The sequence below is a fragment of the Macadamia integrifolia genome, chromosome 6 (assembly GCF_013358625.1).
Source record: "Macadamia integrifolia cultivar HAES 741 chromosome 6, SCU_Mint_v3, whole genome shotgun sequence".
Taxonomy (NCBI): domain Eukaryota; kingdom Viridiplantae; phylum Streptophyta; class Magnoliopsida; order Proteales; family Proteaceae; genus Macadamia; species Macadamia integrifolia.
This window is the reverse complement of record NC_056562.1, coordinates 29,565,385-29,584,568: the sequence shown is the minus strand read 5'-3', so window position 1 is coordinate 29,584,568 and position 19,184 is coordinate 29,565,385. Positions and strand designations below refer to the sequence as shown.

The 19,184-nt window shown below is 39.1% G+C and overlaps 2 protein-coding genes across 4 annotated transcripts in view; one reads left to right on the top strand and one right to left on the bottom strand.

The window, feature by feature from the left end:
* Positions 1-852: 852 nt before the first annotated feature.
* Positions 853-3,194, top strand: LOC122081496 (GDSL esterase/lipase At4g01130-like). 2 transcript variants are annotated; one of them, XM_042648645.1, is made up of 5 exons: positions 853-1,313; positions 1,418-1,621; positions 1,748-1,890; positions 2,009-2,282; positions 2,779-3,194. In XM_042648645.1, exons 1-5 carry the CDS (start codon positions 1,043-1,045, stop codon positions 3,000-3,002), a joined length of 1,116 nt encoding a protein of 371 aa, XP_042504579.1. In that variant the 5' UTR covers positions 853-1,042; the 3' UTR covers positions 3,003-3,194. The 2 variants fall into 2 exon arrangements, with proteins under 2 accessions (XP_042504579.1, XP_042504578.1); XM_042648644.1 differs by having other exon boundaries at positions 858-1,313; positions 1,748-1,920.
* Positions 3,195-6,271: 3,077 nt separating this feature from the next.
* The window catches only part of LOC122081776, a 21,342-nt gene continuing 8,429 nt past the window's right edge, over positions 6,272-19,184 (bottom strand). The window contains exons 5-11 of one of the 2 annotated variants that reach the window (XM_042649041.1): positions 11,648-12,369; positions 11,504-11,552; positions 11,235-11,360; positions 10,665-10,769; positions 10,443-10,534; positions 10,185-10,338; positions 6,272-6,889 (exon numbers count right to left, since the gene is read on the bottom strand). In XM_042649041.1, the coding sequence (XP_042504975.1) occupies positions 6,491-6,889; positions 10,185-10,338; positions 10,443-10,534; positions 10,665-10,769; positions 11,235-11,360; positions 11,504-11,552; positions 11,648-12,369 (1,647 nt within the window). In that variant the 3' untranslated portion in view covers positions 6,272-6,490. Of the gene's footprint in view, positions 6,890-10,184; positions 10,339-10,442; positions 10,535-10,664; positions 10,770-11,232; positions 11,361-11,503; positions 11,553-11,647; positions 12,370-19,184 lie in introns of those variants that run through there. The other variant, XR_006141201.1, reaches the window with a different exon arrangement.

The window sequence follows — 19,184 nt, the reverse complement described above, 5'->3', positions numbered from 1 at the left end:
AACAAATATAGTACATCAAATGAGGGACAGCAGAGAACCCAACCCTCGCTAAAGGAAGAGAAGGAGATGCACTAATTCCATCTTCAGCATTGCCATCAGTAGAAAAAGACACCAACACAACTCCACCAAGCCAAAACCAAGAAAAAAAATCTAGATAAATCCGAACTTAGAGCGGCCAGAGGCATCCATAAGTAGATCCATCTGCACCAGCGCAAGCCAAAAAGTTACTGGCATAGAAACTTCAAACCGAACAACTGATTTTGACAAAAAATCAGCCACTGAATTTGCTCCCCGATAACAATGGGTTATTTTCCATTCCACACCCTCCAAGTAAGACACAATTCATCCATCTTTGCCGAGGAGAGATGCATTGCAAGTTACAACATAAAAAAGAAGAAATTTATCGGGTTAGATAGGATTGCAACACTGATTTGGATAAGGAACCCTTGTTAACCATGGGTCAGGTGAGTAGAATTGGCAATTGAATCGGCTTTCGTGGATTTCGATCTTGATTCATCCGGAATTGATCAGAATTGGAATCTGAATCAGCCAATTCCAATCCGATTGATCAGAATCAATAATCCAATTTTGAATCCTCAATAATGGTGCCATCTACTAATCCAGAAACTAGTTGATTCTTGTGAATGTGGCTGGTTCTTGCGTCGGTCGCCGGTACACGTGGATGTCCCATCAAGAGTTCATGACAGTTCTAACTCTCCTTGGCTCTATCTATGAACAGAACAGAAACAGAGAAAAACAAAAGAGTTACAGAATTGGTAGCTAATTTGTGATCACATAACCAGAAACCCCAGAAAATTACAGTTCCAGGTTCAGCTAGAAGTAGCCACTTTTCACCTCCATTTGGAACTGTTTACAGAAGTGATTGACACGTGTCCCATTTCAAACCAGAGAAGAAAATTTGGAAATCCACCATCAAATCTTTGGAGCAAAAGCAAGAAAATAAGAACCCATACCCAATATTTATATCTATAAGAAGAAAGAAATCTTATGACACTAGAAGGCTAAGCAAACTATTCCAGAGATGGCAGGAGACTCAATTCATTCTTTCATGCTGTTTTTCTTAGCCACTACTCTCCTTCTAAGCAACAGTGTGAGCTTTACAGTGGACCGCTTGTTCTCAAGTGGCCCTCCTCCTTCAATCTTTGTGTTTGGAGATTCATTGAGTGATACTGGAAATGCAGTTGAAGCTTACTCATTTTACAATCAAGCTGAGAAGTCGCCATATGGCTCTACCTTCTTCCATTCTCCTTCTGGGCGATTCTCAGATGGTCGTTTGATTATAGATTTCTTGAGTAAGAAATCAATCCTGAAGTAATTTTCAAATTTTAATGCTTTACTTGTGATTCGAGATTGGTTATGTTTCTCATCAAACAATGAATTCGCTCTTTTTTTACAGCTTCTAAATGGGGATTACCATTTCTTCAACCCTATTTCAGCAATATTGCTCCCAACTACAGACATGGCATCAATTTTGCAGTTGGAGGAGCAACAGCACAAAACATCACTGATCCAGTGGTTTTCTTCCTTCACCTACAGATTAATCATTTCCTTAGTTTCAAGCACAAGGTCTACAGTTCCTTAAATGCCAAACATATATCCAGTAAGCAATTCCTCTCTCTGTAACTTTAACCATACTAGATTGCTCCACTCCCATAGTTTTTGCTCTGTTAGTATTGTGTTCTCTATTAGTATTACATCCCCCATTGATTAGGCCTCCATTAACCAGGATGTGCAGTTTCTCATGTTCCTCCAGTGGAGGCATTCAACAATGGGCTTTATGTGATCTGTATTGGCTCCAATGACTTCCTCAGAGCTATTTTAAGGGATAATCTAACCCCTACAGTAGTAAAACAGAAGACAGTTCCTTTGGTAATATCAGCAATCACAAAAGCCATAAAAGTATTGAGTTCTTACTCAAATCTCCATTGAAGTTCTAATTAGCATTTCCTCTTATGCTCTAAAACTGAATTTTGAGTAATTTATTCAGGATCTCCACAAGGAAGGAGCAATGAATTTCTTGGTCTTCAACTTCCCAGCCTTCGGATGTACACCATTAGCATTGACTCTGGGTTCTATGGGACCATTCAATTCGACCGATCAATTTGGATGCCTTCAAGTGTACAATGCTGTTGTGGATTTTGCAAATGTTGGGTTGGAAAAATCCCTTCATGTTCTCAGTAACAAGTTCAGTAATATACATGTCGCATTAGTGGACTTCCAGAAGTTCACATTTGATGTGGCTGCAAACCCTGAAATCTATGGTAAATGTCATCCTTTTAAAGTGTAATTTTTGTGTCTACAATTACCTCTCTTTTGCCCTGGGGGGTGGGGGTGGGGGTGGTTGCCTGTGTAGGGATAGGGGGAGTAGTGATCTCCAATCTCTGTGGCATTGTTTTTGGTCATGTGGACGTTGATTTCCCAGTTCTGGCCATTGAATAGATAGGCTGCTCTGCTCATCAGATTCTCCATATTTCAAATTTGACTTTTCTTAACCATATGGCTGTGACATGGTTATCATGTATAAACCTGCTTTTGTACCCATCAAAACCAACACAACACCCTCACCCAGGCCTAGAATGGATTAGCCATTTAGACGGCCTTATTGTCACCCTAATAATATATTGTTATGGAAATTCCTTGTCTGTATATATTCAGAGCCAGTTTTCTTATATGACCGGTAATCTCCTAGTGCTGCTTCTTCTGTCTACAAAACTTTATTTTTCCTTTCCTGTTTATATTTTCAATTTCTTGATGTAGGATTCAGGAGAAGTGAGAAGTTCAAGGCTTGTTGTGGCTACGGAGGAGGCCCCTATAACTACAACCCATTGATTTCATGTGGAAAGAATGCAGAAGCAAAAGCTTGTAGTAATCCAAGGGAGTATACCAGTTGGGATGGCTTGCATCCAACCGATGCTTTCAACCAACGTTTTGTAGAGGAGTTGACGAAGGGGACGCACTACAGGAGATCCATTGGTGGCTGAATTCTGCTAGAATATAGTAAAGCAGAAGTGGAAATATGTACTTTTCTTACTAATTCTGAACAAATTCATGAACGTTCAAGTAGAGGATGGTACAATGTTAGGTATCAATCAGCCTCTTTGGGTTCTCTTCTGAGACAGTAACTGGAGTGGTACTTCCCGGATTGGTTGTTGATTACTCGACTCTTAAAATTATATGGGGACTCCTGGTTCGCTTTTCAACGGAAAAAATGGTCCAAGTAGTTCCTTTAAATACTAATCTAAAAAGGTGTTTGAATTGCCTAGAAATATAATACATGGAACTTGCGTACCATTCCATTAGTTTCCTAAGCTTCAAAGCTGGGGACTGCCATTCTTATAACCATATTTGAAGAACTTTGGTCCCTGCCTACTGCAATGTCATCCAATCCACGGTCTAAAACACAAGCTAGAAGGGCAGAGTGTGTGTCACGGCCTTAGACCTTTCTAAGCAACCGCGCCGGCACTTAGCACTCCCACTAGCACTAAGTCAGCCTAACCACCCTCCTTAAGGGATTTGGGAAGAGAAGAAGTGAACACAAGAGTGAGTTTGGGAAGAATGAACTTGTAATGCACTAAAGAACTCTTAAGTACAAGACTTGAGAACTCACTTGCTTGGTTGAACACTCTTGGTTGGTCCTTGGTGAGTGCCTTTGCCAAATGAGGCAACACCTATTTATAGGCATCCCAAGTTACAATGGATGGTTAAGATATTTACAAATGTCCTCCATCCAATGGTTGGGGAGGAAACTAGAAGCTTCCCACCTCCTTAGTGGAGAATTCTAGAAATCTCTCCCAAAATATCTCTTATAAATATCTTCTATAAATAAAATATCTAGAGTTACTACACCTTTGTAGAAAACTCTAGAACTTGGACCTTACTTAGCCCATTGGCCTAAGTCCATGGGCTTGGTGGGCTAGGCCTGTGGGCCTATGTTGGGCAGGTCGTGACACTCTCCCCCACCTAAATTTGTGACGCCCTCGTCACAACCTCCTTGTGGTACTTGTATTCACAAGTTATGCTATCATTGCCAGTCGTCTCCCATCTCGTTTGTTCTCTGGTCGCCCCTTCCACTTGACTAGATACTCCATATAAGGAGGTACTTTGTGTCTTTGGATGATTGGATCAACAACCAAATTAGCCTCCCTCTCGAAAGGAGCAATGCCTATTGGGGCTTTTGTTGTAGTCACATAACTTGAGTCTCCTACAACGTCGTTTGGTTGTCTCCATCCTCTTGTTTGCATCCTCCTCTTCTCGGCATGGAGCAAGCCATCTTGCTCCCAAATTCTCCTTGTCTTGCCCTCCCGTGTAAGGGCAAGTAAGCACCTAGCCCCTGGATGGTGTTGGAGAACTCCTTTTGTCCCAAGGTTCATCTCGACCCCTCGAGCATCAGTTATGGGACGGTCCTGGGAGTTGACGACCTTGAGCCACATCGTTGTCACATGCTCAACACCCTCTTTAGTCCTGATGTTCATCTTGACCACTCGAGCAACATCATGTATAGGGCATTCTTTGGAGTTGATAGCCTTAGGACACCCTTCCACCTTGGACAACCTTGGTCCAAGTTCCTTTGACTCCTCCGTCAAGGTGAGGTTGTGTGTGGCTCCCGTATCTACTTTCACCTGTGTGGGTTTCCTATTGATGTACACTTTTGCACACATCAGCCCTTTTTGAGAGTTAAGGGCCTCGACCCCTGTCTTGCCCCTGGTGGCACTGTGCTGCATTGGTGACCCCATGCAAGGTGGTTCTTCCTCTTGGCCCTCTTCCTCTAATAGGGCACTGAGAGCTTTCCTCCTAGGGCAATCCCAAAACCAATGTAGCTCATCACATAAGAAGCACTTGTCTCTAGGCTTGAACCGATCCCTCTTATCACGCTTGTGCCGTAGTGCTTCTCCTTTAGACATGTCAGTGGAGGTAGTGGCTTCCCTCGCCGCTATCCTCCTCGTAGCCCAACCTTCCCGTACTTCTTCTCCAATACGAGCTTTCACCTTGTCCAACGTCTTGCACACTTGAGCTTTCAAGGTGGCAACCATCTCCTCTTGGTTACTTACTATGGTGTTGAGAGCACCTTGTAGGGACCCCTTGAGCTCCCCCATCTAGCCATCAAGCTCCTCCCTAAGCTCCATATGGCCTTTGAGCTCCTCCCCACTTTGCTCCGTAACATCGAGGCACCCCTTTGCCTCGGCCAATACTTGCTCCCCTAGAGCTAATCGAGGCTCCATAGCAACGCCAACGTCGACGGACTTGCCTTCACTCTTTCTTTGCTTACTTGTGTAGGTGTTGGTCTCTATTCCACAGTTTTAGCTCGCTTGTCTCTTATCCTACAAGCTTGGCTCCCTTGCAACCAAAGCTCTGATACCACAACTGTCACGGCCTTAGACCTTTCTAAGCAACCGCGCCGGCACTTAGCACTCTCACTAGCACTAAGTCAGCCTAACCACCCTCCTTAAGGGATTTGGGAAGAGAAGAAGTGAACACAAGAGTGAGTTTGGGAAGAATGAACTTGTATTGCACTAAAGAACTCTTGAGTACAAGGCTTGAGAACTCCCTTACTTGGTTGAACACTCTTGGTTGGTCCTTGGTGAGTGTCTTTGCCAAATGAGGCAACACCTATTTATAGGCACCCCAAGTTACAATGGATGGTTAAGATATTTACAAATGTCCTCCATCCAATGGTTGGGGAGGAAACTAGAAGCTTCCCACCTCCTTAGTGGAGAACTCTAGAAATCTCTCCCAAAATATCTCCTATAAATATCTTCTATAAATATCTATAATAAAATATCTAGAGTTACTACACCTTTGTAGAAAACTCTAGAACTTGGACCTTACTTAGCCCATTGGCCTAAGTCCATGGGCTTGGTGGGCTAAGCCCGTGGGCCTATGTTGGGCAGGTCGTGACAAGAGGGTCATCATCCAAGAGAAGCTCGGTCATTTAATAAGCTTTTGAAATCTCTAATCTCCTTATGGATGATATTATCTATAATCTCCTACTGAAATCTCCGCCCATTGGCTCTGAAAGGTAGCAAAGCACCACTAGTCATATTTGGATTGACCATGGTAAGGCCAACTCCAATGGGTTGAAATCCTCAATATATATAATGCCAAGTCCAGGTAAGCACTCAGGGAAATATATCTCTCCCCCAACTTCAATAACTAATCCCTAAACTAAGGTACTAAGGATATGATACACCACTGATCACAGCTGATATTGATCATACAAATAGAAGAGTCATACATACACTACAAATGAAAATGAGAAACACAGGCATGTATTGCTAATCATTTTCAAGTATAACCTATTATATACAAAGTACCATCTTATAATTTGACAGTTAGAAACTACTATTACCTACAATAGAAGAAAAATTACACTTCAATCTAACACTAAATTAAATTTAATTAAAAAAAAAAAATCTAACACTGGATTGTCTTCAACTTGTCTCATCTGCTATAAATATTTACAAGCTCACACTCAACAGAACTCCAGCTTAATGTTTCGGCTTTGAGAACCCTCGAATTTTATGAAATGGGAGCTTTGATTACCCCTGTACTCAATGATTTGTGGATTCTGACTAACCTTGCATTCTGTAACTATGGGGTTTTGGGTGTCCATGTACTCCATGACCTGTTGGCTTTGAGTGCTGTTGTACTCTATGGCTTTCTTTGGGAGTCTGGGCAACAAAATAGTCCCACCATTATAGCCATCCATCAGAAACTTCCCAATTTTTAACCTCCACTCTGAGCCGTCCTCATTCTTACTGTCATGAACAACTCTGTCGCAATAGTTGAGCATAGATCCTAGACCAGTATTTGGTGCCCAACCATATTCTTCCAGCACTCGTGCTTCCCCCTCCGTCAAATCTTCACCAACCTTGGACAATAACAAGAAGCATGCATCAAATTTCAAATCTCAATATAAAAACAGACACTACCAAAGGAGTTTACTATCATAGAACAAACTAACAGGCATTACTTCAACATGAAGATTCTGGTATGTGCTTCTACCAAATCCCATTTATCTCCCCCCCCCCCCAAAAAAGAAAAGAAGAAAAAAAACAACACGAGGAAAAAAAAAAAGATCCATCAAGCTGATCAAGTAGCTGATAGATTGATTCAGTAAAGAATAGGTTACAAACATAGAAACACTAGGGGGACTTAACAAAGTAATCAACTTTCAGTCTCTGATGCAAAATTAGCATTCTATACACTTGACGTTATGGAGAGCACATCTTCATATCATAAACATTGATCCACAATTCCTAGGCAGTAGTGCTCCTCTAGAAGGAAATGCTATTACAATAATTTGTGTCCTCTGGGTGCATTAATCTTAACAACTTACAGAAAACACCAAACATAAAATAAACCTTATGATCCTTTTGCGTCACTGAAGCAGATAAGGTTCCATATCACTGAGAAATTTTCTCGACACTCACTTTTGAGTTAAGGACCAAGTGATCTAAACATGCACTTTTTCATTAAGTTCAACATGACGAATGTTTTTCAAGTCCAGCTTAAGCAACAGATGCAAATTATGATAAAAAGATAGGCAAATATGCCTCCGTACTTGAATATAGGATTATTCCCAATACTTCCCTAACAATAAAAGAAAATCTTATATTGCAGATTAAGCTGCACGCTTGGTTAAAATCCTTGCATTACATAGACGAACTAAGACTTCCTGGTATTGTTAAATTATGATACCATAGTCTCCTAGTTACTTTAGTACCAACAGCATTCTAAATCTTAACGGATACTCATGGGAGATCATTTTTCCTACGTATCCCCGCATTCTACATCTTAACAGATACTTAATGGGAGATTATTTTCCCTACGTATCCCCTTGATAATTCTATTGTTTCCCAAGAACCACCTCTTTTTTTATTTGTTCTCATCAAATGTATGTTTATAGGGGGCACTAACTATACTGAAAAATGAAAAAGAAGCATTTACAGAGACCAGAGAAACTTCAAATGGTCTTTGAAGGCTGGCAAATATTGACCATATTTGATGTTCTAGTTATGATATTAACCCAATGTATAGTCAGTGTCAGACTAGTCCTAGTGAAGATATTTATCTGAGTGGTGGAAGGAAGTGTACCACCCCTCTTTAACAATTGCAATTAACAAAATGGTGTAAAGATTATGCTGTCCATTATTCCCATCAACAGTGCACCACCAGTGGTAGTATCACCAATCTAACATCCCCACTAAGCCACAAGCAACCATTGCTCCCTTTAATTCAACATTAAAAAAAATCAACAGTATACCACCAGTGTGGCTCATTTCTGCCACGGTTTCTGCACCACTAAGCTCAACATTGCAACCATCAGTGTACCATCACCACCACGGATCAGCACTGCCATAATCATCACGCAATAAGTTCAGCACCATTACCTCCAATGCAACCCCAATGGTCAACATTAATCAAAGAAACTGGTTCATCACCATCCAACAGCACCATGAGCCCACTACCATTTCCTGCCGCTGAACCCATAACATGTTAGAGATATTAGTTATGTTGCTCTAAGGGTAGTTTGGGAACTAGGTGTGTTACTAGTCATGTTATATTTTATTTTTCCCTTTTTACCTCCCTAGGGAGGTGTGTGTAATTAATTACTTGTAATATATTAGTGAAGCAATATATTTGTGTTAAAAGAGGTATTACTCTCAACACACGATTCCACCATTCTATCTTCTCTTCTTCTTCTTCCTCCTCTTCCTCCTCTTCTTCTCCAATCTCTCATCTCCTTGTTCTCTTCCCATCCTTATATTTTAACTTAACCACCACCACCACCAAAACATTCCCTTCATTACCACCAGCACTGCTGCTCAACCACTCTAACCTGAAACGCTGATACCCATGCCATTGCCTCAAAGTCGCCGCTACTGATCCCTTTAAAATTTCAAGTCCTCTCCATCTAAGAATTCATCGGGAACAGAAATATCAGTTCCTACAAAATGTAGATCCACCAATGGATATCACATGGAGTTAGAACACATCGTGTAGATTTAGTTGTGCCTCTATGTGCGTATCTTGCCATGTTTTACCAAGGTATAGGAAAATTTCAGGATTGGATCAGTTTCAACCAATACCAATCTGCACTAGTCCAAATAGGCTGATCCAAATGACAGAAAAGCTAATCCTTTTTCTTCTTTTTTTGTTGGGGGGTGGGGGGGGAGGGGGATGAGGGGGATGAGGGGGCAACAAAATTTTCTGGAAGAATTCCTAAGATTAAATGTATTTCATGAAGAAAGTACACAAAAAACTAATTTTGAATATAATAAAGTAAACTAATAAATAATCTCTATTTTGAATATTTCCCATTTTTATAAACAATGTTAGATTAATGTAGTAAAATATCTTTCACAAAAAAGTAAAGGAAAAATCTGAAACAAAAAAGGAGTGAAGATTAAGGGTTTTGTTAGCCACCCTAAACGCTTCATTGCATAATTGGAAAACAATTTACATAAATAGTCTTGATTTTATTTTAAGGCAAAAGGTTTTGTGCACGGCCATGCACACAACTGTTGGACTGGGGGATGAGGGTCTAAAGGGCACCCCTCACCTCCATCTGATGGCTGTGTCCATGGTCATCAGAATTAAACACTGTTTTGGCGAAACGAAATGAGCTTTTGAACCTGATGAAAGCTTTTGCTTATCCATCAAAAGAAGAAAGATTAAGCCTCTTTGGACTGAATAACCATCAGTATTTGTACAACATACTAGTATCCAAGATGGGTATTTATGAGTAAAGAATGCCAAGTGTTAAAAGAGATCATAATAAGGGAGTACCCTTGTGTTCAAGATTGGGGAAAATTCATGTCATAATCAGAAAGGACAATGAACAATACAAATTATTATATTCTTCATGCAATAGATCAAGATAGGGGTGAAAGTGTCTGTCTCCAACGTGAAGTTTGAACTATAAAATGATTGACTAGACAAACCCCATTCATAAGTGGTGCACCGAAGGGAGGCCATAGTTCACAATATTCCACTTGACAAATACTTAATTAGTTAAATGCAGCAACTCCATAAACTAACCATAAAGGAATTTAACAAATAGGCAGAATAAAATTCAAAGCCATGACATGAGCACCAAAGACATTTTGTCACGATACTCAAAATAGAAACTAGCTAAACTTAAAGTGCCTAGAAGGTATTACCAACAACGGTTTGTTCTCGATAATGGTTATCCTGCTACAGCTAACAAGCTTCATGGCTGTCACCAACCGCTTAATCTGCCAGTCAATGGGTAAGGAATCCACCAACTCAAAGAAATATGTAGCATAGCCATATTCAGGGCGCTCAAGAACAATTCTGCATTTAAATTAACATGGGAATCATTGTCTTCCAAATATAACATTATGAGTAAAAAAAAGTTCAAATCCAAGAAAGGCAAAGCATCTTTGTAAATGTTGCACCTGTTATGCCTTGCAAAAACAAATATAAACGACTGAAGGTCTCGGCACCATCCCCACTCAACAGGCCACTTCCGGAACTGCAAATATCGTGTCTATGGATACAAAGGAGAAACATACTGTCATAATCTGTTAATTATGATGCATAAGTAGTTCATAAAACTGAAAGAAAAATAAATAATAGCAGACTGAAAAACTTGTAACAAGTTTAAAAAAGCTTCCAACCTGCTCGACAAGTGAAATTAAACAAGCCAAGCAGTAACTGGTTTTCAATCCCTTTGTGCAACGAACTAGAGCAAACTTTAATAAAGAAGAACTCTGAGAAAAAACCTGAAATGGTTGAAGACAAATAAAATGATCAACAGAGGTAGAGACGTAAAACATTTAAGATATTAAGAGCATTAAAACCTCACATATCTCACTTAAATCATCATAAAAATACTGGAATGTAGGGGCAATCATAATATGAATTGAAATCAATGAACAGTTTAGAGAAAATGATCTTTAGCTCCCAGAAAATTACAGGGAAGAAAGGAAGCAAAAAAGGAAAAAAGAGGAAAGGTCAGAGGAGGCACAAAACAGAATTTGTCCATACATTAAATATTAAATTCGTCAATTCAGCAAAAGCGCTTCTAACACCTAATATTAGTAAAAGAGAGCATACCAAGTATCCTGGACAAAAAAGAAACAGCAAAGAAGAATCTACGAATGGCTAAAATGAAACATCACACTTGCAAAAAAAATTATATGAATGATTAAAATGAAACATCACAAATACAAAGAATCATTTGCTACCTTAGAGATCACATCTTCAAGCTCTCCAAAGTTGTCCCCATTGGAAGAATCATCAAGAACATTTTCTTCCTCCATGCCCCCATAAAGTTTAATTTCATCCACTGCTATCCCTTTTTCAACTAACACCTGCTCAGATGACATTTCCATAAAGCTCAATCCAGGTGTGCACATCAAAAAACAACTCAACTCAACCCAAACTTATCCCAACTAAATGGTTTGGCCACATGGATCCTTTTTCATGCACATCAAAATAGATACCCAATAAATACCTGCAGAAGTCCAGGAGCATCTTCCTCCAATGCTGTTGCCACTGAATCCCTACATTTTAGTTTCAGCCCAGATGATCAAGCCTAATTATTAGAAAGCATAACTTATAAAGAAAAAGGAATGGCTCAAAAGGAAGAGATATTTACGTAGCAATCTTTTTCCTTTTCCGGCGATTCTTGATGATCCTAGGTACGGAATTTTCTGAAACTGTTGGGAAATGGTCCACAATAGATGGCAAAACTTTCCGCGGACATTTCAAGTTTCTGGAGCCATCTGACTTAGAAATCTTTCTTGATATTAGCAACTTGATCCGGTCTTGGAGTATCATCTGGTCTAACTCATCATCATAAGAATCGTGAGGAACTTCTTGATAATCCTCCACTGCAAGCATATTACAATTTGAAGCAGTACCTAAAGCAGCCGAGCATGGGCCTGCCGAGCCATTCTCCATAACCTCGAACTTCACTTTTCCAGTAAAGCTTGAAGAGGATGAAGAATGAATGTTAGCATTAACAGCTATATCCTGATCACCATATGCTTTATACTCATTTGAAGTTGTTTCAGATGAGCATTTTCTGTCACCTTCCTGACCAAAATGCAAATTATTAAGTGAAAGATTCAATCCGCATCTAATGCCCTTTGGAATATCCAAATGCACTGCACCAGATACTCCAGCAATAGCACCACTTGAGGAACCAAACCTCGAAGTTGAGAAAAATTTAGACTTTTTTGTTTCAATGATGCCATCAGAATGACTTCCAGCCATTGAGGATAGTGCATCAACAGAATAACCATCATCCTTCAAGTTCCCAACAATGTGCTGATCACCGTCCTCCAAAAGAAAAGCAGGCTCTCGTGGAGAAATAGCCTGCAAAATGTAAAATCAAAAAGTTAATCACAATAAACCAAGGCACTTGAGCTAATTTATAGGACATTCTAGCGGGAGAAATCCCAATTCTTTTCAAGGAAATTCACATTGCTTGATGTCAGAATCAGCATAAGGACGCAAAGAGAACAATTAATAAGCTATAGACAGCTCCGTTAGCACATTACCAGAAAGAAAAAAATATATATATATCTTAACCAGAACAAGCTCGAAAGGCACTTTGGTGAGCAACAGATCTCAAGCCTCACTGGCTCAAATAGAGCAACAAAACGACAATAGGCGAAAAAAGGCATATGGAGACAAAAAAGAAAAGTACATGCCTAAGCGGTAACAGGTGTGTGACAAGGTGCAAGGGGAGTGCCTCATATGAGGTGCTAATCTGCTAGATACATGGCGGAGGGATGTAAGAGTCTTTTTTTTTTTTTTTTTTTTAGAGGAAGAGGGGCAGGGTGGGGGATTACAATAATTTTCAAGTAATGATAAAATAAACATTTTTACAAATATACAACCCAAAATTTACAACAAAAGAAGAAAAAAAATTACATGTGCCAAGTAAAAGATGCAGAGGAGACAACAGTCTATAGTACATGCATTGTTGAGAAAATATTATTTGGTAATCATTATCGCCCCCCATGTGATAAGTCTAAGAAAAAAATTTCAATTTTGTAAGCCATAGATTGATCAATCCCAATACTACTCTTGCACCCCATAATCATATTATTTATCTCATATCTTATTTGGCTTGAAGCTCTCCTGGTCATAAGTGGGGTAGCCGAAGGACTATGAAAGATATCCACAGTTCTGAACTCAGGTTGTCATTATGACACATGTCCACATACTTCTTCCTCATCTCCTCAGTCAAATCACATCTTTCAATGCCAATTAGTTCAATATTTTAATAAGGGAAATTATCTGGTACCACCCCTATAATAGAAAATAACTTGGAGTAACCCCCAAAAATGAAAATAATGTCTACCGCACCCTTAATTTGTAATACCGTTAATTGAAAATGAGAAATGTCCCTTTTACCCTTAAACTCTAAATAGAGTCCATTTTCTTCCAAATCATTACATGGAAGGTCCAAGTATCAATATACATGCTAAACCAACACAAATCGACAAGAAACCATTTCCAAATCAGACCGATTGGTTTGGTTTCAGATTCAATCTTTCCTGAAACCACCCACGACCACGACGCCGTGACGAGGACGCAAATGGAGACGCTGCAAACTCCGGCCAAGAAACAAACTGCACTGGTTATGTCCGAGTCAACTATGGGTTCCATCCCTTGTCTTGCAAACAGTGCCCATGTGTCCTGTGATGCACTAACAACATCCATTTATTTTACCTTACTCAAATGGCTTCCAATATCCTCAAACTCCGAACACCAACAATTAAAATCACAAAACCCACCGCTCCATTGAAGCCTTCAACAACAACTCTCTTCCCGTCTCAACCAACTCCTTACGGACCTTACCATCATAATCACTATGAACACCATCACCTCCACCTTTCCTTATTGCCCCATAAGCAGCTACTCCATCGGCTTTTATTTCTACAATCTTCACTATCATCTTACACGCCACCCACCACTAAGGAAGTAGCCATCCTACAAGCCAAGACATGCCTCTCAACCACCTTAAAGAAGCCCCTCAACAACCCAAGACTAGCGGCAGGCAAGCTCAAGAAGCAAAACCAGCCCGGGTTCCGAATTGAGATACCAATCATTGACGATTCAGGAAAGTCTCTGTCCCAACTCGCTCTCCAGGTGCTCGGAGATCTACCCATTAGAAGAAAAGGCTCTCCGCTTAAGATCCTAATCTTATGGCCCGATCCTACCTCTACAAGATTAGATAACAAAGCCTTCGAGCCTCTATCATCGAAATCAAACCACGTTGAACAAATCAACCTTTCTTCGATCACTGATTATGATAACAGCGTCTTACATCGGTGTTTTTGGTGCCGGAGGCTTCAAAATTGGATGTTATAAATGCGGTTATTGATAGTTTATATCCGAAACTGGTGGTGGTTTTCAATCCCAATTGGGCATTTGAAGAGGAAAGTGGATTTGGGGAATTGAATAGATTTGTTAGATCGTTTGAAGTGGTTTATTCGTTCATGGGTTTGGAGGTCAGAGGAGTTCTTAGGTGTAGTCTTCTCAAGTGAACGGAGCAGAGCAGCAGCGGCGACCAGAGGTTAGGGATATCAGAGCAGCGGTTGTGGATTTTGGGAAAGTATTTCCCAAACTCAGCTTTACTAACTGGGGGCGAAGGTCATTATAGTAACTTAACTTACCCATAAGGGTAGATTGGCCATTTAGCGAAAAATGATTGATGATATCATCACTTAACGCCTTTAACCTAACGGAATGGATTTTTTAGATATAATTTTATGAAAGTGAGGGGCCTATTAGACATTATTTTCATTTTTGGGTGTTACTCCAAGTTATTTTCAATTTTAGAGGTGGTACCAGATAATTTCCCTTTTAATAATTTCGATGATATATTTCTTTTTTATCAGAATTAAGGGTATCATTTATCCCCTTTGCTTTTTAGTCAGCCATCTCAACAACAACATAGCCTTATCCCAAATAAATGGGGTCAGCTACATGGATCCTTGCTCTCCAATCAGCTCTATTCATGGTCATATAAGAAATGAGTCCTAAGCTACGAATGTCTGTTCTTACCACTTCTCCTAGGGTTATTTTGGGCATGCCTTGGCTCTTTTAGTGCCTTCCATCTGAATCAAATCACTCCTCCAAACTGGAGCATCCCAAGGTCTCCATTGAACATGACCATGCCACCTCAAATGACATTCTCGAAGCATATCATGAACTGGAGCTACTTCTAACTCGGCTCTAATATGATCAATCCTTACAAAAACCTAACTAGAAAATTCCTAACTAATCATCCAACTCAAGACATGTCAAAATTTTGCCAAAATTCTCGATCATGTTGTAATCAACTCAAAACCTAACTAGAAAAACCAACATGTGGAAGAAATCAACACAAAAACTAACTTATGGTTGGATGGGACAAATAAACATCAGGATTATATTTTTCTGAAGAATTTATAGTGAAATGAGTATGAGACATTGAGATCTACCTACAGGCCATTGGGAGCAGAACATAAAGAGGGTGTTTGATACAAAATCAAGACTGAACTAGGTTGACCCTTCGGGCAATCTCGATCGAGACTAACCGGGTCCGATTAGATTTTTGGGATCAGTAGGATATTTTAGGAATTACGTTATTTAGGAAATATTAAGTTATTTTAATTGGGAAGATATGTAATCTTTTATTTTGGGTTATTTTGGGGATAGCTATTAGGCAAGTAGAAATTTTCAATTTAATTTTATTGTGTTTCTAAGAAATTTCCAATTTAGTTTTATTGTGTTTCTATTCTATTGGTCTAAGACTAAGATTTATGAAGTATTACGAGTTGCTATTTCAGTTTTAAATTTTAATTAGGCAAGTTTTGATTTCAGTTTTTTTATATAAAGGCATATAACCCAAGTTATTGGAGAGAATGAAGTTTTAATGGAGTTGTTCATGGTATCGGGTAGGTAAAATAGCAACAAGGTCGTGTGACCTCCTTTCCCCCTCTTTCTTTGTGCGACTCCTCTCCCTACCCTGCAACTTTGAGTTCTCTCATGGATTTCTTCCTTTCCCTTACTGGCCCTCCATCAAGTAGTATCAGAGGTGAAGGATCCATCCTTCCCCCACCATCTCTCTTTTTTTCATATTCTCCTTCCCCATCATTAATCTGCCGGATAGTTCCAGCAATGAAAAAAAATAAACATACAACAACCTCATCCTTCCATTTCCGCAACCTCTCACCCCACTCTTTCTACCCTTGTAACCCTTCAATCGAACCCCCCCCTCCCCTCATCCTAGTTTTCCCTCGGTAGCTAAAAAAAAAGGGTCCTCGAAACAAAACCTCATCGTCACTTTTCCCTTGTTTTGATTGAGACCCTCTTCTAGGGTTCTGACATCGACCCAAAAAAAAAAAGATCAAAGAAGTCGAAAAGAGAGAGAGAGAGAGAGAGAGAGAGAACGAAAAGAAAATAAAAGAAGAAGAAGAGAAGAAAGAGCAAGAGACCAGATAACAATTTTTAAAATAAAAATTGTACATAGTTGTCGACTCCCTTGCATTGACACTTGCTCCATCGCCAATCGCAACAAGCTCTCCTCACGGGTTATTCGCTGGTATCCTTGTTTCAACAGAGAAGGAGAGTCCTACAGGATGAAGACATCCTTTTTTTTGGGTAAAACCCCACCCCAATTCCTCTCTTGTCCTTTTTCTTCAAATTAATTCTTCTTTTCCAAAACTGCCCCTATCCTTCTCCTTTATTCTATTCTCTCCTATATTTTACTTACTTTTCAAGTTTGCCCCTCTCAACCATACGTAACATATTGTGGGTTTCCAACTTTCTAATTGACCTTCCATTATTTATAAATCTGCCATCATTTAACCCCCAAAAAAAAAATTTTTGAGCTTTCATAATCAGAGTCTTGCCACTCACTTGGGAATTTCAATTATTCATCTCTTGTAAATTGAGAAATTGTGAATTGGAGAGTCCACAAGCGATCCAACCATGGATTTTTTTGTTTTCAAGTTCAAAGTTTGCTTGCCCAATGGAAAACTTGCTTATTTGTTGATTGATGAGAAACAACACGACAATAATGTCTCAAGATCTATGGTGGATATGTTGTCAAAGATCAATTAATTATTTTTTTAGTCCAAGGATGATGTATTCATTGAATTCTCTGTTTATCATTATTATGATGGTGCTTTTATGATGTGTTCGACTCTTCTCAACGCATCATTAAATTGGGTCGAGGTTGGTTGGATCAACGAGACGGCATCCTTAATCGCGACAACAATGTGTGCACCCTCCGGACTTACCACAAGAGAAAAAAATTTACTCTTCATGGATTGGTTGAGTCAAAGAAAGTGATATCACCAGTACAACCACATGACGAACCAAATGTGTCGACACAAGTGGAAGACCGTCCTATTGTAGAACAAGTGATGACAACAGAAAGTGAGAAAATTGTGGATCAAGTAATGATGGACATCAATGCAGTGACAGTTGTTCACCATCATGAGTTCGTTCTCCCCCATGATTTTCTAGACTTGAATGCACCTCCACAACTTCACATCTTGGATTTTGTTCGCAATGCAAACAATAAGCAATTCACCCCCGGTCGTAAGAGTTGATGCAGAATCGAGACTGAACCGTGTTGACACTTCGGGCAATCTCGACCGGGGGTCCGATTGGATTTTCAGGATCAACAGGATATTTTAGGATTTGCTTTATTTAGGAAATATTGAGTTATTTTAATAGGGAAGATATATAATTTTTTATTTTGGGTTCTTTTGGGGATAGCTTAGACAAGTAGAAATTTTCAATTTAGTCTTATTATGTTTCTATTCTATTAGTCTTAGACTAAGATTTAGGAAGTAATTAGAAGTTGCAATTTCAATTTTAGATTTTAATTGGGCAAGTTTTAATTTCAGCGTTTTATACAAAGGCATGTATCCCAAGTATTGGAGAGATTTGAGAATAAAGTTTTAATGGAGTTGTTTATGGTGCCGAGTAGGTATACTAGCAGCAAGGTCGTGTGACCTCTTTTCCCCCTCTTTCTTTGTGCGACTCCTCTCCCTCCCCTTACCGGCCCTCCACCAGTGTTGAGCCGTGCCTTGGGCACCAACAGGTCTGTCATGGTAGCCATCTTTATGGGTAAGGCTGGCCAACTGATACTCATGAATACTACATTCACTGAGATACCTCTGCATCATTAATCTAACATGCAATGCGAAAGATTGTCTTTGACCATCGAATCCAAACATAAATGTGCAAGAGATACCATGAATCCTCAGACTAGTTAGTTGTACTCTTAAGATTCTCCAATACCTGATAACCCCAAGTCACATTCCAGAATATGAATCTCTTCAAAAAGCATGGTAATACTACCCAAGCGAAAGTTAAGCAGCAGATGCACACATAGTTGTCACGGCGCCAAGGCGAACCAAGGCGGTGGAGGGTTGTCTAAGCGTTTAGAAGAGAAGGCACACGCCTTGAGACGAACAAGGCGACCAATTGTTATTTTTTATTTTTTCTATTTTCTAACATTATTTGGTAAGCTATATATACCTTGTATCATAAAAAATCAAGATTAAGCAACATCAAGTCATTAAAAATCAACATTTAGCCATATTAAATCATAAAAAATTAACATCAAGTCATATTAAGTTATAAAAAATCAAAATTTAGAGAACTGCTCTGGTTCTATAACAAGTTTGACTGGTCAAATGATATTATTTTTACATGAGGCTTTTTGTATCAGTTATAATATAAAACCAGCTTTCCAACAAGTCTAAGATTACTTAAATCTAAGTTGTAATGACAAAGTTATGCTCCGGTTAAACTTATTTTTAAGTGCGCAAATGCTGTTAAAATCGCCTAAATGAAAATAATTTTATGGATATAAAAAAAAATATATATTTTACCGGACTTTTGGTTTTTAGCAATGTTTTAACATAATAGAATTTATAAAATTTTCATAATTGAGAAAAACTCCAGCGTTTAAAAGTTGAAAATCGCCCCTATAACCAAAATCCAGTTTTTCTTCTTGGACTGGGGGGTTGACTTTTTATCCTTTTGGAATTTGATTTTTAAACTATTTTTATTAGATTCAAATATGAGGTATTTGCTTATTTATGAATAATATCTTAAGTAAATGAAATAACAAATATAAAAAGCATTTATTTAAATGATATTTGGCATAAATA

Excerpts from the sequence above, each read along its gene's own strand:
- LOC122081496 (XM_042648644.1), top strand. The coding sequence starts at position 1,043 with ATGGCAGGAGACTCAATTCATTCTTTCATGCTGTTTTTCTTAGCCACT. Across the intron at positions 1,622-1,747 it reads AAATGCCAAACATATATCCA|GATGTGCAGTTTCTCATGTT; the intron begins GTAAGCAATTCC and ends TCCATTAACCAG. Across the intron at positions 1,921-2,008 it reads CAATCACAAAAGCCATAAAA|GATCTCCACAAGGAAGGAGC; the intron begins GTATTGAGTTCT and ends TAATTTATTCAG.